General features: G+C 36.2%; 2 protein-coding genes across 12 annotated transcripts; one reads left to right on the top strand and one right to left on the bottom strand.

Annotated features, from left to right (window-relative positions):
• The first annotated feature begins 28 nt into the window (after window positions 1–28).
• Window positions 29–23,644, top strand: LOC110833560 (uncharacterized). 10 transcript variants are annotated; one of them, XM_022071783.2, is made up of 13 exons: window positions 29–174; window positions 535–612; window positions 4,473–4,636; window positions 17,128–17,209; window positions 18,124–18,232; window positions 18,382–18,565; window positions 20,301–20,462; window positions 20,758–20,977; window positions 21,656–21,774; window positions 22,081–22,239; window positions 22,481–22,603; window positions 22,694–22,936; window positions 23,425–23,644. In XM_022071783.2, the coding sequence occupies exons 3-12, from the start codon at window positions 4,490–4,492 to the stop codon at window positions 22,907–22,909; spliced, it is 1,521 nt and encodes a 506-aa protein (XP_021927475.1). In that variant the 5' UTR covers window positions 29–174; window positions 535–612; window positions 4,473–4,489; the 3' UTR covers window positions 22,910–22,936; window positions 23,425–23,644. The 10 variants fall into 10 exon arrangements, with proteins under 10 accessions (XP_021927475.1, XP_021927473.1, XP_021927472.1 ...); XM_022071781.2 differs by having other exon boundaries at window positions 3,790–4,636; window positions 17,128–17,176; XM_022071780.2 differs by having other exon boundaries at window positions 3,790–4,636.
• On the bottom strand, window positions 8,934–15,266 carry LOC110833563 (uncharacterized). 2 transcript variants are annotated; one of them, XM_022071792.2, is made up of 6 exons: window positions 15,115–15,266; window positions 14,180–14,438; window positions 13,221–13,395; window positions 12,473–12,589; window positions 11,339–11,496; window positions 8,934–11,066 (listed from the first exon to the last, which is right to left on the bottom strand). In XM_022071792.2, the coding sequence occupies exons 1-6, from the start codon at window positions 15,213–15,215 to the stop codon at window positions 10,740–10,742; spliced, it is 1,137 nt and encodes a 378-aa protein (XP_021927484.1). In that variant the 5' UTR covers window positions 15,216–15,266; the 3' UTR covers window positions 8,934–10,739. The 2 variants fall into 2 exon arrangements, with proteins under 2 accessions (XP_021927484.1, XP_087205140.1); XM_087349014.1 differs by lacking the exon at window positions 15,115–15,266 and adding an exon at window positions 14,900–15,083.
• Window positions 23,645–25,395: the final 1,751 nt, after the last annotated feature.

Below are 25,395 nucleotides of genomic sequence, written 5' to 3'. Positions count from 1 at the left end.
TATTCCAAAAATCGGTTTCTCTTTGGCTCGTTGCTACTGCGGCGCTGTCTTATGCTGCCATCTGTGATATCTACTTCAACGACATGGAGGGTGTGTGGTGCGACGGATGAAAAGTTTCAGAACGACTTCCTTTCGATTTACGAACATTTCTCGTTCTTCTCTTCACATATTACGGTAAGAAAGCTATGTAGATTGATTTAGACTGTCCTAATTATACGTGTCTGCAACATGTTGCAATTTTGCAGGATAATTTTAAATATCACGAAGTGCGTCTCTTGATTTCCGTGATGTTATTTCCATTCCTCCCGTCTATATTTAACCCACTGCAATGTGGAGCCCATAGAATTATTTCAGACATGCTGAGATAATTTTATTCTCAACATAATCGATAGTATTTCCTCGAAATTACTCGCTAATTTTTGAATTTGTTTAATAACGTTTTCTTAAGAGCACTATAAATGTAACGGACGTATATTTAATTTGTTTTCACATTTGTATCACGTAACTTGCACATTTTTACTTATTATTTTCCAGTGAAATTACGACAGAAATCTGCCTGAGGTAGAGGTTTAATCTTTTGATTCGACTACGTGTTATATTACGACCGACATGGTAAGTTTTTACATTTCCAAGAGCAGTTCATTTTATGTTTGCATATATTTTGCCTAGGTTTTAGATTTCGTCATAATTTTATTTCCAAATAATTTTTATATTCAGATTCAAAACCTTATCTTGGATTTGATCTGGTGGCTCGTTTAAACAGATCTGCATTGTTACGTGTTTTTCAGTTACAATGGAATAATTTTCAGTGTAGACATTTGCTTTTTTTTACCATCTCGTCTACATTGTTGCCTACATGTATGACTAAAACTAGTATTCATGCTGTTAGTTCAGTTATTTCATCCAAATACCCTCACGAATTGTTTCCATTTTTACCTTGAACCGAACTGCTCAAATATTAGTGTAGGAATTCGTCACGTCTCACCGATTTCGACCCATTGTGTTATGATTCTATATATTTCCAGTACATAGGTCGTTCAGTGGTCATGCTTTCCTTAATTATACATGACCTCATTCCACATCCTCTCTTTCTGTCATCTGTCGTGTTGATTCTGTTTCATCTTCCAACACATTTGTTCCTCTCCATAACAAGGATGGCCACGAGAATAGTAAAATCAGTGGAAAAAAAATAGCGTTGTATATGCTACCAAATAAGGAGGTATATTTCAAGAAAACAACGTATTAATTTTAATTTTAATTATTTATTTATCAACTATTGCTCATTACGTGACGTCAAATGATAAGATTATCAGTAAATAATTAAAGATATCGAATAAATAAGTAATGACAAAATTAAAGGTACCGTTCCGATGTATTCCTAGAACCACTGAGGAAAACCACAGGAAGCCTAATTCAAGATAGCAAGTTATCAATCCGGGATTTTAATGCGGGACCTCCAGAAACAGAATTTTGTTTTTATTTTATTAACGAATTGTAATTGCGTACGAAAATATCGTGTAAGCACATATTCTATAAAAAATAAATTTTACCTTAGTATTAATTTTACTACTATAAATTACCCAAATTAAAAAAACTATTAGTGCATTATTGTACTTCCGGGAAGCGATTGTCGAACGGCTACTTCCTGTTTTACTGAACTGCCTGAAAGATTCGCCAGCTGGTGGTTATCTTTTCGGTTGTGATGCCATGTGTTTATATTAGTGATTCCGTGAAGATGGAAGTTGTATATTCATCCGAAACGTTCGTAACCACAGACCAAAACTGACTGACAGAATTACGTGTCTTTTACGGAACAAAAACATTCATTGTCGTGTTCACAAGAACAAGAAGTCAACTGAATCCGGTCCACACAATCACACCCTATTTATTTTAATATCTACTTTAATATTATCTTTCCATTTATGCCTAGGTCTCCCGAGTGTTGAAAACATTTCTAAATTAATACGTAACGAGCAGTGGATTGATTAGACGTCGCACGAACCATCGAAAGAGCCAGCCAGACGTGTGTGTGGAATGGTTTATCCGGACTCAAGCGAAGACCCACGCTCGTGTGTTTAGGATTCCCAGAATATCGTCGTCAGTAACACTAAAACTGCAATGCAGGACGGGACGGAATTAGTGTTGTGGACTCGACTAAAGCGCAAATAGTCAACGAGATATCATCGAAATATTTAAAAGCATTTAAACACTTTTTTTGTGTAAATGTGACGACTACATTTTTGTCATTGTTTCATTATTGAAGCTTCGAGCTTTATTACACAAATATTTCGTATAAACTGCTAATTAGGGCCCTTAACCCTTTGAACCGAAGAACAGAGAGTAGAAAGTGGGGGATTAGCGAGAGGCTATACTTATTTTAACCGGTGGGGGGGGGGGGGAGATCATAAATTTATATTTACGGCTGCGAAGGTTCCCAGGCAGTGCCCGCTTGTCCTGGTAAGGGGCAGGCTTTGTGAGAGTAAGGCGTTTTGAAGTAGAAAAGGTGAGGTTAAATGTGGAGCAAGGAGAGGACTTGAGTAGGGTCATAAGCTCGTCTAAATGTTATTTTAAGAATTCAGTCCGTACCGCGAAGAAAACACTACACTTCACCATTACAAAGATCAACTGGTTAACGCTGTTTAAGGAAATAATCGCTGTTTAAAATCACACCGGCTGTGAAGTAGAGACGGCTGCTACGCTGACGGTGAGCCGTGGCCCTAAAATAACTCACGCCCGCTGAGAAGGCCACGGGAATCCCCCTGACAGGAGTCAGGACTTGAACAGCTTCCCTGGACTGGACCACTAAATTGTATCTCTTGGAGATATTTAAAGTGCCTGAGATCTCTTAATTATTTTTAGTCGTTTGTCATTTAACTATGCTGTTTCGTACGAATGATTATTATAGCGTCGCTAAGTGTGTGGGAGGATAATATTAAGATGGATTTAAGGATCTGTGGCGTGAGTGTGTGGTTTGGGTTCAGTTGGCTTTCGATATTGGCTAATGTTGTGTTCCATAAAAGGCGAGGAGTTTGTTTACGAAGTGAGTGACTTTTGACTTCTTAATACTGACTCTGCTTCGTAGTGTTTGTAAATGTCGAGGTCAGTTTGTAGATTACATAATTAAACTACCAATTACACCGTTTTATCGTGGATTTAAATAAATACAGGCCTGTGGGTATTCATAATTGAAAACAGAATTTCATTCGGCGAGGTCTAGACTAGCCTGAGGTATTGACAGTGTCGATAAATAAAATAAATCCATTAAATTAGTGGAGCTGGGCCTCCATATAATCATACATTTTAATGGCGTGATGTTTAATTAATTAATAAATGTCAGTAGCATGTATACTGGCATGAACTGCACCGATGTTATTTGAGGTTCCTTATTTTCAGGAAAGGACCTTACATTAGATTCCTTATTTTCAGGAAAGGACCTTACATTAGATTCCTTATTTTCAGGAAAGGACCTTACATTAGATTCCTTATTTTCAGGAAAGGACCTTACATTAGATCCCTTATTTTCAGGAAAGAACCTTACATTAGATTCCTTATTTTCAGGAAAGGACCTTACATTAGATTCCTTATTTTCAGGAAAGAACCTTACATTAGATTCCTTATTTTAAGGAAAGGACCTTACATTAGATTCCTTATTTTCAGGAAAGAACCTTACATTAGATTCCTTATTTTCAGGAAAGGACCTTACATTAGATTCCTTATTTTAAGGAAAGGACCTTACATTAGATTCCTTATTTTAAGGAAAGGACCTTACATTAGATTCCTTATTTTCAGGAAAGGACCTTGTTCTGAACCTTGGGGGAGAGAAGAGACTGTTGATAAAGAACACTTCATAACAATTGAACTGACTTGAATATAATCGTGTGAAGTGTTCGAGAGAGTCAAGCTGGGTTTGAAGAACACGAAATACGATACTTAAATTAATCTATAATGCTAAGGAAATTATAGGTCAGAATCGACGAGAAGCATTTATAATTTTTTTCCAAAATAAAAGAACGGGAATATATAGTGTATGAAACAGCATATTGTTACTTATCAAATAAGTGAATAGATAAATAAGTTTGCGTTTGAACGCGTGCGAACTTGTTTAAAAATCGTATACATTTTGGAGGAAAAAAAAGTGATGCATTTGTAAAGTGTCCATATTCGTGGAGTTGAGAATCTCTATCCTAGTAATTAATAGGCTATATGATGAAGCTTGAGTGATTTTTAATAGGCCTCTTATACGTCTTGAGGAATAAATATTTGCGTGTGAAAGTTTTATTGTCGAATCTGACGTTACTGTCATAGTTTGAAGAAAAAAATTAACCTGACAATAATACAAGTACGAACTGAAGGAAACAATCTCAAAACAATAACATTCATTCTTGCATCTGAATAAGACAGTTAATAAAAGTGTTGAAAAGGCTGGTTTCAATAATCGCAGAAGTAAATGAAGGTGTCATTGTTGCCACCAGCGACCGCGAGACCAATTATGGGCGATAATCAACATCTTACAACCGGACCTGCTTCGGATCTGAGACGAAGTTATACGAAACTGGATTTCACAGTGAACAACGTCACCTGTGGTAGGGAAAGAAACAACTATATGAGACAGGCGGTTCAATATCACCATCACCAGGTACAACACCCATTGTTGTGTGTGTCCGGCTTACGTGTTTGTGATATACTAACATTTACCGCGTTCAGACCACTGACAAACAAATAACTCTTCACCACTGCTTTGTAATCATCTAATACCAAGTTAATTAAGAACTATATGATCAGATTCGTAATTAAATTTGAGAGCGTAAGTTTATTATAAAGATTCCATTCAGTCGAGAAAGTTTTTATGTTAATAAATACAGAATTAATTTTACTTAATAGCGTTGCATTGTTATTCCTTGTATGGGATCGTACCCCGGTGAATAAAATTTTCCTTTGTTTTATACAGACATCTTTTCTGTTACACAAATAATAACGATACTAAAGTTACGTATTTTTCGAAAAAAAAGTCTCTAACCATACCGCATTGCATGGTTCTGTCGTAAGTGGCGCTAGTGTTGACCCCTACGTCACTAACGTGTTCATCCGTTGTGTTGGTAATGCTGATTGTAGAAATTAAATGTACGATTTTGGGATAGACCCCATGTCGTAAATCCATACCAAATTTTCTCGAAATCCACCCAGTGGTTCTCAAATCGTGCGGACAGAAATAACATTTTCCTGACTGCTTAGAAAAAAAAAACTATCGATAATAGAACAGGGCGAGGACTTTCAGTTGTCAATTAGAATTGGCTGAATTTTTCTGATTGCCGTAAGATTTTGAATTGAATTTTTTTCACGAAAGCTATCGGACAGACAGACACATCGTACAAAGAACGCATTGACACCTCGGACGTAGATTTTAAGTAAGGAAGTGCGTTATATTTACACTGTCCACCGTTAGGAATTTGTTTCGTCACAGAATGTCCGCTTGAATTACTGATGAATGTCGAGTTAGAACGATTGAATTTTATGGGACGGTCACGTGTTTGAGGACGGCGTGGGCCAACTCTTATCCATGTTAAGAGTTAATAATGAAGTCTTAAAAACTTTGACCAGAATACTAAGTAGCAACTTCTGTCATGTATTTAAAATTTGGCTAGACTTTCATACACTGAAAGGCCGACTCTCCGACATGAACATTAAACTTTCAATAAGGAAACTTCAGTAACCATAACAACCGAGATATGGTTATGTATTTACGAGATATATATATATTGAAATATTGATGTGGGTTAAATGTATTTAAAATTTTATACTTAAATAACATTGTCTGGTTAATTATTACGTGTAATATTTATAAGGAAATGACGATAATTCAATATATAGAGGCTTTTATCATAAAAATCATGATGAATTCAAGTGTCTCCGTGTTATAATTTCAGAAAGATAGATAATTCCACGAATCTTCATGTCAAATGAGTATTGTGGGTTGCTTCTCTGTGATAAGTCAACCCTAACGTGAAGCTTACCACTCACCTCCACATAGTACCAGGTTAAAGAATGCTTGGAGCTGAAACTCCATTTCCAAATACGCCTTCCTGACGTGATGCCTAATTAAGACACAGTGACAACAAATATACCAAATTTCCTACAGATACAGGACTTATATCGTCGTGTAAGTTAAATATTTCGCCAAGTACACGCTGTAAACACGTGTATTTGAGTCAGCAGTTATAAAAGAATGTCAGAAATGTTGTCAGATCGAAGGGCGTATACTGACGTGGTATGGGTCTATGCTAAATAAGGCAGCGGCGAAGCCCACCGGTTTTCTTTTTCTTTTTGTTATTTTAACCAGCACCTGCATTTCAGTCTTGGTGTTGTTCCAAAGTGGGATGAAAATATTTATGGTGTGCGGTAGCCAAGTTTTCCTGTCCACGCGCCTCACGACATATTTCAAAGTACAAGGGTACTGAAGAAAACCGAGGACGTACCGATATACAATCAAAATGTAGTCGTTCAAGCTCGACAAGAAATTTTCCCTGCTTCGGAGCCCGATATATTACAGTGTTCACAATTTTCTATCTAAAAATTAATCCAATCCATAACCTCACACTTTAATTTTCCTCAAATATTCCACATATTACCTCATCTACGTCTAGGTCTTTCAATGTGCCTTCCCCTCTCAGGTCTTCCGACCAAAATTTTCACGTGTTTCTAACCTCTCCCATGCGTGTTACATACCTGGCCTTGTAATCCTGGGGTCTCGGGTTCGATTCCCGGCGGTGCCCGAATTTATAACCTGTGTTGGGCAAGGCCGTGGTCTAGGCAACACGGAGTTTTCCTCCGTGGCATCCCAACAATTACTCCATTCACACACAGAAGAAGGCAATGGCAAACCACTTCTGGATCATCTGCCAAGAACGTATATGAACAGGTCCCAGTCCGAGAAAAGGATGGAAGGATCCTGTTCATATGGACCTGTCGTCAGACAGAACACTAAATAAATAAAAATAAAATATTTTAATCTCTAAGTTTTCTGAATTTCAGTGTAATATCTAGCAAACGTTCTTTAAACTCGGTCTACTGATAATTCCATTCGGCAGGGACATTATCCCGTTTTCCTGACAGCAGAAATGTGAAAGCAGTGAAAGTATTTACGTCATACACACGATCTGCTGTTTTGAATGATAACAAGAGACGATCGCCTTCGAGCCATTCCAAATTCAGTTCTGTGGCAGGTACGCGCTGTAGAGACACGTCACTGGCAACCCGCTCGAAATAATGGCACATTACATACACAGTCCGTCGTCTATGTGTGTGGGATTCGTATTCACTTCCAAGCGACCAGTTTGCCTAGCAGCCCCGACCTCCGCGGCGAGAAGTACTTCCTGAGTTGAAATTAATTTACGTTCGTGTGCATTTGTGCGTCATGAGTAAGCTGTATGATGAAACCATCAGCTGAGTGTGTTTATGTGTTCGCGAATTACCGGTCGTAGTTCATTTAACGAATATGTGAGTTTTCGAGCGGAACTGACGTTTCGAAGTGCGAAATCGACAAGTGACTTAACATTTATGTTTCTCTCAGGTTTATTATTTTTTTTTTTGAAATTTCAGTGTCTCGTTTAGTTCCGATAAATTATTTTTTTTAACAATAAACATCTTACAAGATTAGAAGCATATTGTTTACGCACAGGCCTAATCACATTTAAAATGTCCTTTTTAATATAACATTCGTATAGCTAGATTATCACTTTTATCCAAACTGATATTTCTAAAAATTAAAATTACAACTTAAAATTAAATCTAAATACTTATTTATATTAAACTCCGGGAGTTACTTCAATGTGGAAATGTTTAATCCATAACACTTATTTTTAAGTACTGTCTATTAATTTATATCATTTATTAAAATATTATTTGTTTTTGGGATCGTATTTGCGCATGATTTATGTAAGTGATTCATCAGTTGTGAAATCGATTTATCAGATTACGAGTAATGTTTAGTTACAATTTAATTAATTTTGTTGTCAAGGCTGGGAAATGTATCTTAAAGTGCATAATAAGTACAAATTGAACAGAGAGAGAGAGAGAGAGAGAGTATTTAATTTCAAATAGTATTATGTTTGTAACAAAGTTCAAAACATCTCATGACTTCGTTCAAAAGACTTTGTACTCTGCCTAGTACGATGTGCTTTTATATTATTATTCAGTATGTGCTGTGAACATATTGAATTAGTGTGAATAAAATCGATTCTATAAATAATCGGGGACGTTAAATATTCTGGGAACTTTGCCATTACCTCTGTTTTGCGTCACTCGGTGATGCAGTATTGACCGAGCAGTAAAGGTTCGGACCGAAAAGAGAACATACACTGATTGCTTCACTATAAATGGATTGAGCGTATTTGTCGAGAAATTGACTACAGAGGGAAGTGAATTACATCCCTGCTCGCTGAATATGGCCTAAGTTTTAATTTTATTCTCGAATACAAGATAAATAAGTTACTTTATACAGACTGGCCTCCATTATGACAACAAACGTCGAGATTTTGAACGAAGTCGATTGTTATAATTCAAACAAGGCTAATAGTTATGTGGTGGGAAACGGAACTAATAATCCATTCAACAGATCGTCGATTAGCTAGACTTCAGCGCCATCACAGACTATACATAACCTCTGAAATTTGTTTAACCGTCTCTTACTCCAACAATGACACATTTGATTGATGGATTCTTTGGGTTGGTCATTTTCATTAGGATCGCAGTTCTTTGGATGGTTTTAATGATTTGCCAATCTAGTTTCGTGATTAAAAATGGGGAAATGCCGAAGACGATTTGCGACTGTCATTTGTTTCAGATCAGACCTATTGTCCTGGCATTTGCATGGATGAACTAAACTTGTGTGTACCCAAGCATGACGCAGAATTAATGGAATTCATAATAACATTAAATATTTTTACTCGTGTTTCTTTATTATGTTGTTTCAAACTGTGGTAGAACACTACCAATTCTTGTTACAAATGTTTTGTGCCCACGTAGAGACGTCATAGAATAAACAGGCTAAACGATGTTTAAATATACACACGGTCATAGGATCACGAAACATTTCACATTGTTGTGTTGTTTAAACTAGAATGTTGACACCTGTAGACTGGCCTTCACTACAATGCCGTACGTCTGTAGTAAAACTGAACTTGTCTTCCTTTATTAGAACTTCTGGAAAATCTGACCTGGGTTTACAAACCGTTCGTTCGGAGGATGTTTATTGTTAAATTCAAGGAACAGATCTTCATGCTGTTAAATCTTATCGCCAGCATTTTAAGGTAGTTCTCTACAACAACAGAATTATTAATAATAACTTTAATGAATGAAAAAGCGTCGTTAAGTATGTAGAAACTGTGCATTTCAAGATGGTGAAAGTGTGATTGTATATTGGAGCTTCCTTCCGCGACATAACCGTTGAGTATCCGGGTCGATATTTTTATTTCTTGTTTTAAATTCAAAGGACGGCTCCAACTGTTTCCAAGGTTATCTTAAGTTATATGTAACGCACATTTTGCGTGCCGTCGTAGGGGACCGCCAGTGCTCCATGGATTCTCAGTGTTGCAGGATCAGAGCGAACGTAATTAGCAAAATATGATATTTGTTTTAATGACAGTGTCACGTGCTGTTCTTGGCGTGCTTTGATTCGACGACAACAAAAGGAGAACTTAAAATTCCAACACAATGTTCAAAACTATCAACACGACGTGGAAGATTGCTGGTAATTGTTTGTTTTATAACAGATTTACATGTTTATATGAGTTTCAGTTGCATTTTTGTATCAGTGATCCTTGGTTGTGTACAAAAACTAACATTTGTATAATTAAGTTTGTTCTGGCTGGATTTTACTTAAACTCTCATAAGGAGGAAATAAACTAATATTGAAGGATCAAGAAGTCATCTGACACTGATAAGAGGAAAACTAGTTATAAATTGGATCGTATGTTATCAGCATTAAACGTTCACTTCTGAATAATTGAATAATCGTACTTTTAATTCTATATACTTTTGAGACTATCAACTGGAAAAATTTGTTTTGATCCAACTCTACCATTGTCTTTGCCATATTAATCCTATCAAAGACCTGAATAACCTCAGTTAATGTCTTTTTTATACCAGTTCACGCTTTACCAAAAATCAGTAGCGGAAAAAAAATTAACTGTTCCCTACACGTAAGAACGACTTATTTGTGAATGCTCCCTGAAAAATAGAAGGGAAGTTTGCGCTTTCATATCTGGAATTTCTCATAATTATTCTGTGTGAACCACTTTAATTAATTATTTAAAGATTAATGTAAACTAAATATCCCACCTACTTCAGCAGTTTGTAAATTTGTGTTTTGAATTTACTGGTTTCGTATAATTCTCATTATAAACAGCGATTATTTCCTTAAACAGCGTTAACCAGTTGATCGACGTAATGGTGAAGTGTAGTGTTTTCTTCGCGGTACGGACTGAATTCTTTAATATTATTTAGATACCTGGGTTTCCTTCGATATTCACTTAAACAGCGATTATCTCCTTAAACAGCGTTAACCAGTTGATCTACGTAATGGTGAAGTGTGTTGTTTTCTTCGCGGTACGGACTGAATTCTTAAATATTATTTAGACTAGCTTCGGCTTCGGTGCATTATGTATTGTCCATTAGCACTTTCAAATGTTATTTTGAAGGTACGAAACTCCGCTTTAGCGCCGTACGCCTCAAATGCAGTACGTCTATGCAAGAAAACTAAGTAGCATCCGTTTGTAGCGCAGTAAGTCGACAGTCTCGACGATAACTACGTTACACGGCGCCGATGAAAGGGATCTGTTGTAGTCGACGAAGAGTGAACCTCGCGCCCTCGATCCTTGAACTTCTGGCATCGCGTTGTAGCAGCCTGATGCCTGCCCCACCAGACTGGGGTCAAGGGTGACGGCTGTGACCAGGGCGTCTGCACTGTGCCAGTCTATTTTATTGTCGTCGTTCAGCTGTTCTCGTTCTGCGAGGTTCAGGAAGCGAACTGATGGACTGCTTACAGATCCGAGCTCCTCCTTCCGCCATTGCTGTAACAGAGGAATGCGCTGTAGTCTAGGAAAATGTGTTTGGAGGATGTGGATTGGATTCAGGAGGCTCAAGATAGGGTCCAGTGTCGGGCTGTTTTGAAGACTATAATGCAATTTTGGATTTTATAATTGGAGATTCTCAAGGACTGACGACTGTCTTCTGGGATGATGTGCGTATAGTTTAGTACATCTTGTCAATGGCCAGTATCTACCAGACTTCAAGGCGGCCATCTTCTGTGTTGAATGAAGGCTAGAAGTATCCTAGAGCTCACCATAGATACTACGTTGCGTTTGACTACCGATTCCCAGGGAAACAAAACGATCGGGTTTATGCCATTGTTGGTTGCGTTCACAGAGTCGAACACGATGAAGTCTGCTTCAGGGTCGACGTAGAAATTGAATTCTACACCAGGCCTCACGTTGCCGATCCCTGAAGGAAAGAGACGCAGAACAGATAAGGCGAATTGCCTTTCTTTTTAAACAAAGTAGTAGGTTTCAATACGCAAATCATTATACGGAATGTTTAAAAAAAGTTTGTAACCTTTTTTTGCAAGTCTAACCATGCAGAGACTTGAAACATGGTTATTTTTTTTATCTAGGTTGGTAGCACGAATTTAAGACTTTTTTTTTTGTTATCATAAGTTTTGTAGATAAATGTACACGAAAGTAAGTGTTTTGTTTTATACTGTATAGAAATTTAAACACCCTGTAACATACGTTTTATCTCGTTCTAAGACTTGTGGGGAGGGGGGGAGGGTTAAAGTTTAATAATTATCTTGATCTTTTGAAGGCTAATTAAATAAAGTAAGTTTTTCTTGGTGCTTAATTAATTTTTAAGCTTCGCATATGTATAGGGGACTTTGCTGGAGGTGAGTGGTTAGCTCCACGCCCCGGCCACTTTACCTCCGTGGAAAGAACCCCGGAACCCATTGTTGTGGAGGGTCGGTGGGTCCCAGAGTCGGTTTGAATCACGTGGAGTAGGAGAGGAACAATTTTGTCCCGCCGGGAATCGAACACCTGTCATCGAGTCCGAAACCAATCAATAAACTGACTGAATTTATGTACCAGCATTTTTGTTATTTGGATAAGGAATTCTAGGGACAAGCCAAAAGTATGTTATTTGATCTTTAGAGAATTTGGTAATTTGGTTTATATTTTATCTTACTATTACAGACGGAATCAACACTGCCCGATATGTCATAGTGATTAACGCAAAATGCAAAGTTAGCAACAAAATTATACGTTTATAAGTCAAAAATTGCCTCTATTAATGTATGATGGAATAATAATGTTTGGAAATAATTAAATACGGCATATTCTAATATTATGATAATAACGTTATAAAATGATTAATGAAACCTACGAAGGATAAATTAATTACTACTATGAAACTGATAATTGCTTACCTTCTGTACTTCCACCGAGCACGACAAGTTGTTTTAGGTTCGTGATGAACAGCGGGTCCAAGCGGATAGCAAGAGCCACGTTTGTCAGTGGACCGAGACACAGAAGTGTTATTTGCTCTGGAAAAGTTAATCCGGCAGTTAGACATTGCAGGCAGATGTTGATGTCAGGTTACGGTAATCGTGCATTATCATATTTCCCCCTGTAAACAGCGATCATTTCCTTAAACAGCGTTAACCAGTTGATCTTCGTAATGGTGAAGTGTAGTGTTTACTTCGCGGTTCGGACTGAATTCTTAAATATTAATCAGACGAACTATGATTCTCAGTGTAAACAGCGATTATTTCCTTAAACAGCGCTAACCAGTTGATCTTCGTAATGGTGAGGCGTTGTGTTTTCTTCGCGGTACGGACTGAATTCTTTAATATTAATCAGACGAACTATGATTCTCAGTGTAAACAGCGATTATTTCCTTAAACAGCGTTAACCAGTTGATCTTCGTAATGGTGAAGTGTAGTGTTTTCTTCGCGGTACGGACTGAATTCTTAAATGTTGCTCAGGCGAATTTAGGTTTGAAAGGGTTACTGAACACCGCCAGGAATTATTCAGAAGACAAAGTCCCTACCACGCTGTCTTCTGGGTAGAAGTTAGAAGACTCACCAAACCCCTGTCAGGATTTGGGGCCTGTCCATGAAAATAACAGCCGTTGAGGCCCATAGTTGAAAGAGAATTTGTGTGTGACAAACATACTTGGATACTGAGACGCGAGTCGTGTCAGGGCGACGGCTGCATGTTCTTTCTTGATGTAGTCCGCTGGATTTGGCGGGTCCGGGTATACGAAGTCGCCCAACCCGTCCTTGCCATAGAAGTCCTCTATGGGCGGGGTTACCAACAGGGAGCGCGAGGCTCCGCTGTAAACGGGGATCTAAAACAAATGAGGAGGGCAGCACAACACGAGAAAATAAATCAAAGAACAAGAATAGACGTGGGAAACGAAGGGATGGTGCGAGGAACGGAAATACGAAAGTCAAACAAGAAAGAGAAGACTTGAACCGAGATAATTTACGTGTAACGAACGTCACATTCTACTGACCCTCTCAGCTAGCCAAGAAATTCCGTGCCTTTTATAGAACCAGAAGTTTCATTACCGTATTCACAAAACCCCTCCACTAGACACTATAGGCCACATCTTCACACCCTGTTCCTTCAAAATCAATTTTAATATTATCCTGACATTTACGCGGCGAACTTGGGATGTAATTTCTTTCAACATTTAAATGTAATCTCAAGGTCTGGCATAAATTTATACTACTCTTATGAGATTAAACATTTTCGACTCATAAATAAAGTGTGTTATTACCAAGATTCCTTATCTATACTAAAGTCAAATTACACACACAAATAATAATTGAGAAGCTGATAGTCACTCAGCTAGTCAACAAATTTCCCGTAACAAACTGAATACGATGGTTCATTAACATGTTCATCGGTGATTGCCCCCTGAATCCTATCCTAATTAGTAGATAATTTTTTTAAAAAAGGTGTAGTAATAGACTGACGTCAGAGGATGATTCTGGAAAAGTTCTATCCAATCTGAAAATGGCCGTATTCTGAGAAGTTGTGCCATGTAGTTCGGTAGAAGTTTACCGGTGCTTCAGAGTTTCTTACTGCCTCCATCATCAGGGCGATCATCGCAACAACCCACTTACATCCAACCTGTTCGCAGTCTTCAGCACCTTTAGTACGTTGACGGCCACGTTGTTAACATCGGTGTTGCCAAAGACGCACGTGATGGCAAAGATTCGCGCACTGCTGTTCAGCTGTTTCGCCTCATGTCCGAGGGCAAGGAACAGGGCTACTGCGTCATCCACTCCAGCGTCAGTGTCGATTATCAGCTTTCCAGTTTCCAGATTCGGTAACCCGCCTTTTTCTGGTAGCATTTTCAGATTCCCATCCATTGTCGGCGACCTGTAATATTTCATTTTTACTTGTGAAGATCACACATTTCAACATCGTTTAGATTTCAGTTTATCACGGCGACGAGTATGAAAATGTCTGTCTTCTGGGGTGACCACCCTGATGATGGAGGCAGTAGGCACGTCTAAAACGTCGGTCGGTTTCTAGAAGACTACAAGGTAACAACCCCAGAAGACAGTCGTCTTCAACGTAAAATTTGGCGCAATTTTAATACGAAATTTTCTTCAGAACAAAATAAAAATTTTAGTAGTGATAACGTAGGCGTTGACAGTGTAAATGAAACTAGAAAATGGAATTCTGCCTCAGAATAACACATTTACGATTTGTAGGCGTGTGTATCTGTATTTTGACTTTGATATAGTTTTCCGAAGTCAAATATATGTCTGTGGTATTCAAACACACACTGGCTATTTAACTTAAAATACAAACTGCAGATATATATCTTAACTCACATTTCCTTAAGTTCACTTTTGCGATAAATATATTTTTTTTTAAAAATTATCTCACGGAGTTAAAAATAATGCGTCCGCTGCTCGGATCAAACAACCTTCGAACGAGAAGACAGCGTAATTTCTCATACTTTGTATCGTCATGGTACAGTTACACGTTGATCTTCAAACGTTGTATAAATGTTAGTTACTGCATAGATGAATATTTTATTACTCACCCGTTGACAGTTAAAATTAAGACAACTAGATTTGTTACGACAACGAGAATAGAAAATCCTGCGACAACAAACAGTCCACCAGCACTCTCGCTGCGCGCCATGTTGTTATCTCGTTCATGTCTCTCATTTGTTTAAGAGGAATATGACTTGGTATTTCGTAAGAGGTCAGTAAATGACGTCATACATTTCATTGGAAGTTTTCACCAAGGATAGTAACTTTTTTTCATAACTTACGTAATGAGGATAACGTTATTTGCATTACATTAACCGCTAATCTTTTAACAATCAACTCGAAGACAGAGAGAGAAAAGACCCGTCAAGGATGACTGGTTTAGATGTTCATTGTTCAAATCCCTGCGTTTAAAAAAATAAGGAATTCGGTTGACAGCTTTAAACCGTTAACAATAATGGCACAGGTTTAACGGAACAGCGACTAATATACAACGAAGTCTTTTAGGACGATTAGCCGTGTTAGTATTGAGTTATAATCCAACGTTTCAGAGTCTGTCTCTGATTCCATTGTCAGAGAGACAGATTTAATATCACACTTACAAGGTTGATAAATCAGATGTTTAAGAAATTATCCGTATTTTATGGAAGCTGAAGTTTAATATCCTGATATTTTCGTCCCAAGAAAATAATTTCGACTCTGCAATATATTTTTTCTGTCCTGTCGTTGATAATTACCAAAAACTGCTTTATAATGCATAAAGCAAACAGAGGTGTGTTGTCACATTGTTGGACTTTATAATTGGGTTATAATTATAAATAAGATGGCTGTCGGGAATTTTATTAACTGAAACTGAACGCAATTTGATTTTGTCTTACCTAGCAATTACTTAATTGGAAGGATTTTTAATTATGCGAACGTCATTTGTCAGCCAGATATATTCTGTCTTATGTTGAATAATAATGACTTGTATTAGACTCACAGAAAATAAAATATGCAACAATTAAACCTATAAAATCCACGAAAAACACTGGAATATTCCCCCCCCATCTCGAGTAGATCTAAAACACGTTTTCTTTGTTCTTTACGATTATCGTAGACACATATCGACTTTGAAACAGTATCGATATTAAACTACACAGACGTATTAAAATGTTTCCCTTGTAGATTTTTGTTAAACAGCCTTCTTATATTCCAAATTAACAGGTTCTACACGTTTCAAAGGTTCTCTTTATCAGCCCCGAAGATGGAGGCAGTATGTTTCTCCGAGACGTTGGTATCTACCTACAAGTCCTCACGGCGTTACTATCCAGAAGACCTACATCGAAATTTGTGGCCTTTGGTTCTCTCGTAATTATTATTAATTTATCTCAGGTCTCGACATCATGATACAGAGTGGAGAACGTGGATGTACGGTAGATGATTCTCCGGAAATTCAGGGTGCTTAGCCATGCGTAAGATACAATGTAGATGTAATTTCTTTTAGATTCATATACTTCAAGTCACGTGTGATTAAATTTTAAATACATCGCAAATAAAGCAAGACATTCCTGTACGTAGATATTTATGTTATTTAGAATTATTTATTTTTATTTATTTATTTTACATTAAAATGACGTGAAATTAACTTATTAATTAAATTAGCATATTAATTAAGTACAGTTTATTGGTGAAACAATACAACTGACTTTATAGAGAAGACTCCTTTGTTAGGTTAAACACGACGGTTCATCGCTGTGCTTACATAGCTGGTCACTGGTCCCTATTTTGAACCATACTTCTGGAAGATAAACTTTAATATTATTCTCGTATGTCAAATTACAATTTGTGGAAATGTCTCCTTGATTTACGTTTGTTTCATAGTTTCATGATAAGAATCAGCAGTGTAAATTATAACTCTGTAACTCCAATCGTAATAAACATGCAAAATAACACTAAAATTTTTGAAAAATTAACTTGAGAACTGCTTCTCTGTGGGCCTTAACTAAATCATTTTAACTTATTCTTAGAACTGAAATTTAATCGTATATTTATTTACTGACCTTGAAATGTCTTCTCTGTAGGCACGAGACGCTGGCGGCAGGCGTCGCAACGCTATGCCATCTAACAGAGGTAAACCCACAATGGAGATCTACCGCCCACCTAGTAAGTTTGCCAACTACACGCAAATGCCCTCACTGTAGATTCCAAGATCCTGATGTTTATAGGGACTCAATTTGAGGGTTTCAGTTGGGGTTAGGTAATTTATTTAAATCGTATACATTTTATTTTCTACTGGTCTTTGAAGTTTATGCACATAATTAAGTTGGCAGATTTATGGTATTACTAACCTTATACATGTTCCCCAAGAACCATGTGTGTATAGAAAAATATAATATATATCCCAAAATTTATTTATTACGGAGAACGATAGATATTTATACTCTTTACAGAAAATTATATTAAATCATTCCGAACAGAAACAGCTATGAAATAATATCGACAGAAGAGTTGAATGTGTAACATCTGATTCATATAAAAAGAATATACCAGTATCAACATATGACATGGTTTTATTTCTGAAAGTTACTTCCAATTTCTACGTAGCTGGAGCTTGAATTTATTTTAAAATAATGTGCATGATATAAAGTGCAAATTACAGTAATATTATTTTTTAGTCTCCATAATTTTAATATTATCCAATTTCATAAATTATTTCTCATGCATCCCAACAAATAAAATATCACCAAGAATGACAGAAATTATATTATATATTTGACAATGCATTGCATTTTGTGACGAAAACAATTTTCAAGTAATCGAAATTTAATTTGTCGTAATAAGACAACGTTTTGTACTCTACGTAAGAGAATGAATGTAGATTATATTCATTCATTCTTCTTTATATCAACTGTTACATTCATCCTGAACTACTCCTTTTCATTATCATTTTTAATAAAGTATTTCGAAGTTTCTTACTTATTTGGAATCACTGTAAAGTTTTAGTGTTACATAACCTAAAAAAATATGTTTGCTGGAATATGCATATTTACAGTTTGTATATTTGACATATCCCGCAGATGTTCGTACTGATGCATTGCAAAATGGTTTATCTACTAACTCAAATCCTCGACTCAACGTCCATGCCAAGGAATTTACAATGAAACAAGGAGACTTAAGTACTTCCAGGTATGTGTAATATGTATTAAAAGTGTGAATAATTTTTAATATAAAACAGATTTATAATGTTTTAACAAAGAAATACATCTCGTTAGGTTAGACTGCATAAATTTTAATCACCCCAAAAAGGCAGCATCCTAAATAAAAATTGTTTTCAGATCAGCAGTCAATGTTCCTGGAGCACTAAATAATCGGGATTCACACCCGATTCGTGAAGCTCATCACGTCTTACAGCAGTCAAAATCAAGTGGCAACATTCTGCATCCACTGCAACACTCCAAATCCAGTGGCAACGTATTACACACCCTTCAGCAGTCGTGTTCAAGCGGGAACATATTACAGGTGATATGTTGTAGCAATAAAACATTTCGTCATGAATGTCTGTAAAATTAAAGCTTTTCTCCGTGGCATCCCATTCACACACAGAAGAAGGCAATGGCAAACCACTTCTGGATCATCTGCCAAGAACGTATATGAACAGGTCCCAGTCCGAGAAAAGGATGGAAGGATCCTGTTCATATGGACCTGTCGTCAGACAGAACACTAAATAAATAAATAGTCTAGCGGTTAGAACGCTGGCCTTGTAATCCTGGGGTCTCGGGTTCGATTCCCGGCGGTGCCCGAATTTATAACTTGTGTTGGGCAAGGCCGTGGTCTAGGCAACACGGAGTTTTTCTCCGTGGCATCCCAACAATTACTCCATTCACACACAGAAGAAGGCAATGGCAAACCACTTCTGGATCATCTGCCAAGAACGTATATGAACAGGTCCCAGTCCGAGAAAAGGATGGAAGGATCCTGTTCATATGGACCTGTCGTCAGACAGAACACTAAATAATAATAATAACTTATTCTCGATTTAGACACCATATGGGTCATACCCTGGCCGAGTTTTACCCCAAGGGAAAGTAACCCTTATACCCCATATCTGATCTGGATGCAGAGGTTAGAAGAAAAATCCTTTCTGTCTGTAGTCAGGCTCTGTACTAAATCGGGTACCTTGAGTTATTTTGTGGTTTTTACGAGACTGAATTTCATACAAATCTGTGATACTCCATGCAGTCTCAGATTTTTTTTATATTTCATTTTAATCGTATTAATTTATTAATTTATGTGAATAAAATTGAATTGTGAGTTGTTTTCTTAGAAATTGTGCAAGTCACATCTTAGGCAGTCTTCGTATATATAAAAATAAGTATTACTACCCAACCAAAAATGCGCCATGACTCACCAAAAAACAAGCAAACTTTGTGGAGTTAATCCAAAAGAGATCCAGGGATAAGAAACTACAGCCCTCTGGCAGAACCGTTTGTAGTTCGGTTTACGGGGGCACGTGAAGCCTTCAGTAAGCGTGTGCACATATTTCACAAGACCAAACATAATTACTTGTTTATGACTACGTAATCAACTTTATATATCCCCAAAATCCAAGAATATTTGTGTTACACATTCCTTCTGTACGAATGTAAATAACAATTAATCCATTCTTCCTTCTCATGTTAGTTTCACTGTAAATGCATTGAATTATGAACTCTATTGTACTGTGGCCTGTTGTAAATATTTTTATCTTAATTATAAAACAATATTTGACACAAGATGATAAAGTTGCGTCATATTGTGATATAATAAGTATATATTAAATCTTGTCCGTCTAATCACAATAAATTCTTATTAAATATTAAAATATTACAATAATTAACATTTAAAATATTTAAAATATTAAATGATGTTCTTTATCGAAATATTCGATTTACATGATGGTCTAATGCAAATCGAATATTTCGATAAAGAACATCATTCAATATTTTAAATATTTTAAATGTTAATTATTGTAATATTTTAATATTTAATAAGAATTTATTGTGATTAGACGGACAAGATTTAATATATAATATTTGACACGTCAAATGTTGCTAAAATTGTAATTACTTTTATCTACGTATTATGTATTTTAATCAACAACAAAAAAAGACACTCATATTAAAAGCCACTATTAATTCAATTTAAACCTTTTATATATATATATATATATATACTACCTGTCACGTGATAATTCCTTTATTATTCTGTGTTTTAGGGTCCCAGGGTCCATTTTCAGTTGGACGAACGAGATTCCCATCAACAAACTTTAGAAATGGCCATAACTCCAGTAAAAGTCCATCCTCCTACGGGTGTCAGAGTTCCGCTTAAGTCGTATAGCACGACAGAAATGAAGACAGCCATTGGTTTGACTAATGTAGTAAGTAACGTTCGAATAGAGCGGATGTTAGACACGACGACTACGTGGATAATTTTCGTTCTTCATATTTGGGACGTCGTGTGTTCAGATATTGGGAAGGAGACGAGCCTGCTTGCCCGATTGTTTGTCGTTTTCTCAGTCCCTCCAGGAAAATTTTGGATAGTGCCTTAAATTAGGCCACGACTGGTTCCTATTCTTAAAATTCAAATTCATTTGTCATTTGTCATCCCATCGTATTTAGTCTGTGCTAGTTAATTTTTCCATCTGTCGATAATAAAGTTGTTTTCGCTCACAGGCACATGGCGTGGAAGTCCTTGGGCACAACGAAGGTCATGTTGTGTCAGGACTGAGGTCAGTTCATCTGCCAATATCTACGCCACTGTCGAGTCTAAAACGTTCTAGGAGTCTCGGAGCAGCGGATATGGCGTCGAAGCAGCAGGGTCCCGCTGTAGAGGCGCCCGAACTGGGTAACTTTTCTCTTGAAATGCAGGAAACCATCAGTAAGGCAGTGGAAGGTGTGTTAGAGTAATTTTAATTTTGTGAGTTTTCAAAAAGTTTAACCGTTTCCAGTCATCTGGCTGACAGGAAAAACCTTTTTTTTTACTAACGAGAGTATTAAAAGTCAATGTAAAAGATGGCAGACTCCGAGCGAATGGATTAGCATATCTGAGTTGTATTTGTGAGATATTTTGGCGTGATTTTTAGCTCAAGAATTTGTTTTTGTTTTTCTGTTAAGCGGTCCATCCACGAACGAGTCTGACTCGCGAGTCTGGCATCTTTTTTTTTTAATGTTATTTATTCGTAAGATTTAAAATGACGTAGAACAATTCAATATTTACTTTGTAATTTAATTATACTTGCTAATGAAGAGTTATAACATAGTACATATAAATTTGTTTGGTAATGATCCTAGAATGTAAAAAATATCTACAAATTTTATATCAAAATTTTCTTTGCAAAGATGACAGTGATACAAACATTTTAGAGCACGACGAGCAGATTACGTAATCACTTGTTGTTACTGCGTAAGTCTCCGCATTGTCAGAGCCATCTATGGAATAGCAATTAAATTAGATGAAACTTAAAAAATTTGCATTAAGTTGTGTTGTATGTATTTGGGATGGTTGTATATTAGTTTTTATATTAGCTCATACTTACGTAATTCTTTCTCTTTAATTTTTCATACGATTCAGATCCAAACAAAGTATCGGCACGGTCTCTAATGGATTTGGTTTGTCAAATCATGGAACGTGCTGTTTCTAGCGTTTGCTTTGCCCTTCCTGCCGCAAAGCTATGTATAACAATAATTGAGGTAAGAAAAAAGTAATTTATTACGTGATTCTTTACTTCATACTTGTCTGTGTGGATTGAAGGTTATGTTCGTCGCGTATGTCACTGGGGTATTTTTAAGATAAGTTATATAACTAAAGTATCGTCATTATCCTCCATTTGAACATTCAGTTTACTTGTGGCAGCAAATTTTGGTTATAAATACATATTCTGTCATTAAAATTATAAATAATTATGAGGAGACATATCGGCATGTTGATCAGTCATAATAATTCAGCGTTATATAAAGTGACTATTATCGATGTATGTATTTAACTTTTTTTTGCAGAAGGAGACAAAGGAGACGTTTTTAGAGTCATTACTCAATTTAAGTCAGCAATGGTACCAAGACAGGGATCGTGTTTTAAAAAATGGTCCAAGTTCTGGTGCCTCTCCGAGTCCGCGTTTCTGTGCCTTTATGCAGTTTCTGAATGAGATGTATTGCGAGGTATTTATTTATCTAGTTCACGATATAAATTTACTGATTATCTAAGCAAAATTCTGTAAGATTTACTCAGTACCGACGTAGAACCAACTCAATTAAAATGCAGTAACTCTAATTTATTTCATTATACCTTTATACTGTTTGGCAAATGTTTTATGTAAAATTAGTACAAACATCACGTTTTTTTGAAACTTCCGTTACGTTTCCGTTTTGGCAGTCAGTAATTATTCACCGTGTTTTACAGTTGAAACGACGCCAATTACAGCTGAAGACGCAGTATGATGGAGTACCACCTGGATTAGTTTTACTTACGCTTGTGTTCAAGTGTTGCCTGGACTGTCTAAAGCCACCAAATTCACAAGGAGAGGTACGATTTAATTCTCAAAATAATTTAAAATTAACAATAAAATTCCATATTGAGATATGCGATAACCACGGCGTGTATATCCTTTCACAGACTGACAGCCTCTTCTTTGTGCTGACATCTATCGGACGGGATTTGGAAAATGAACTGCCAGGTCAGATTCCTTTATTACTGGCAAGTGTACGTGATGCGTTCCTTAAAACTGCTGCCATGCCGATGATAAAGAAGACGCTTCTTCAGCTAATTGAACTGCATGCCTCCAGATGGCAGCTGCCTGCTCCAGCAGTTATGTACTACACTACTCACTAGTTAAAGAATTCAACATGTCGCATAATTGTAAGTGACTGAACTATTTATAACTCTTGAGGTGAACAGTTTGAGGTTAGGTTGATCAAATTAAGAACGATGAGATGGGTGGTATGGGATATATGAGAAATGCATATGAACTTTTAGTTACTAACGATCTGAAACTTTTACGATGACTAAGTGTAATAAATTCTTCCCGGGCTACCGCCTTACACGACTGGTAGATCGAGAAGAATTGGTTCATTTGGTTACCATTTGTAAGACCTAGGTGTAGATGGGTGAATAATATTAAAAAAAATAGTATGAGAAGGGGTGGGCTGGTTTAATTTGAAAATGTATATAAAGAACCAACAGTGTTTGCCCATCACATTCCTTGATAATGGAAGCAGAAAAGGTATACGAAACATTGAAATTCTGCTCCAAATTGACATAAGATTTTATCACCTGCAGAAATAAATCATTTGAAAAAAGATGAAATGTTGTCACAGTGAAATGGAATTATTTTATTTATTTTTCAGTTTTTCTGATGATGGATATGTTGACCACGGTCGGTGCAGTACATCACCATGTCGGCTGAAATATTTAATCTGAGTAAACAGTAGCATCGTCCACATTTCTAGAGAGAAATGATTCTTTTTGGGTATATGTGCGTAAAAATTGAAAAGTCGCTGAAAAAAATTATATATATTTAACATTTATAATGAACTGAGAAAAAAATAAAAGTTTGTGAAGTACATATTTCATTTCTATCATTCTATGGATTTTAAATATTTTGTTGATATTGTCAAATTATTTTATAATATTATACTGAAATTTTTGTGTTTTATAAACTGTGTTAGGGCAGTGTTTATGAGAGTATGATATTTGGGACCCTGCTGGTCTGCGAGAGGCTTCAGTAGGTTTTTTTTTAGAAAACCCACTAAGTAAGTTTTTAATTTACTGCGCGTCAACATGGCGACCGCTCCTGTACTAGATAATAGATAGCTTTAATCTTGTTCAAAGCAGAACAGAAAGAAAATCCCAAAGCATGTTACCTGATGTGTTATTTTAATTGTGTTACAAGTGTACCAGTAGAATTAGGTTGCATAATTTATCATTTTTTAACATTCTACAGAAATTTTCTGGGTAAGAGGTTTTCCTTGGTCGTGCAGTTGTGTGTGTGGTTACGCCAGCATTTTTGATAGACGGAAGTGTCTCGTGGTCAAAAACTTCATCTGTGTCAGTTAAACGGTGTATTTTTTAGTGTATTTGATCAAAATTTGTGACTCATATAAAAGGCACCATGTTCTACAGGGGTATGGTATTGGGACCCACAAATTGTACTACTGGACGATATAAATGCCCCCTTCACGTTAATTAAAGGACAAAATTCTTGTAAATAATAATTAAAAATGCAATATTTGCTTCTAAGAAAACATACATCACTAGTATAAATGTAACTATTTTAATTCTCTGTAGGAGAATTTTTGCCCTTTTTACTTCTGTTAAAATAATTAATTTACGTAACAGGATTTATAAGGCCATCTTGTTTTAAAACCTGCTTTTTAAAAGTATCCTAACATGGGTATTAATTCTTCATGTTCATTTTGCTAATTGGCAAATATAGTTTTTATTTTTACGATGCTCTGTTTTCTTATTCAGGCAGGTGTTGTTATGCTCCCCCCCCCCCCCTTTTCACAAAAATATTTTTTTTCTTTGAGGTTACATCCGTAACATCGTGTCAGTTGTATTTTGTATTCCTGAACCTATATTTTGTAAAGATATGAAATGTACATTAAATTAATATAATTATCAGATAGACTCTCATATATTATTTGTACATGTGCTGAAAGTAAATCAAATTTATTTATGCTAAAACATTAACAGTACATAAAAATTTACGTGTATGTTATATTTATTAATTATCAAAGCAGGGATTTGACACACAATCCCTGGTTTCTCAGACTTTTAAGTATGGAGTTCTGTCAACATAATGACTGTAATTATGCCGTGTTTGTGTGGGTATTCTAATTTTGTGATTTTTCCGCCTCCTGTGCGCTTAAATGATTATCCTAGATTCAGATGTGAGAGAGTAGATTGAAGTGGTTTAAAGTTATGATAAGAACTCTGGGTGAAGAATTTTTAGTATTTTGTATGTGGAAAGACAATTCAAAATATTTTTTTTATATTCTGATGGAATTGCTTATTTGTTTTCTATTTATGCTGAACGCCTTTGTAACTAAGTTTCTACATTTGAATGGGCTACAGTGTACAAATGTTCTAACCATTGGATTCTTAGAATTTAATTCAGGAAATTTGATGGATTGAGATTATTAAGACTGGTTTGTGCCATAATGGTTGTATGTGGGGTCATGCCAAGTATTAGAAATAATATTTCTTTTCCTTAATCTGAAGTTGTATGTGTGATTTTTAATTTCTTAATTTAGTATGTTGCAAAATAGATATCCCAACGTCATTGAAACTTATTCACTCGTCTGTAAATTTGTTCA

Source organism: Zootermopsis nevadensis, unplaced genomic scaffold (assembly GCF_977971745.1).
Source record: "Zootermopsis nevadensis isolate Lab colony 2312 unplaced genomic scaffold, Znev_1.0 Znev_ptg000015l, whole genome shotgun sequence".
Classification (NCBI taxonomy): domain Eukaryota; kingdom Metazoa; phylum Arthropoda; class Insecta; order Blattodea; family Termopsidae; genus Zootermopsis; species Zootermopsis nevadensis.
Note: the sequence above shows the minus strand (reverse complement) of the source record. Positions and strands in the feature narration are given on the sequence as shown.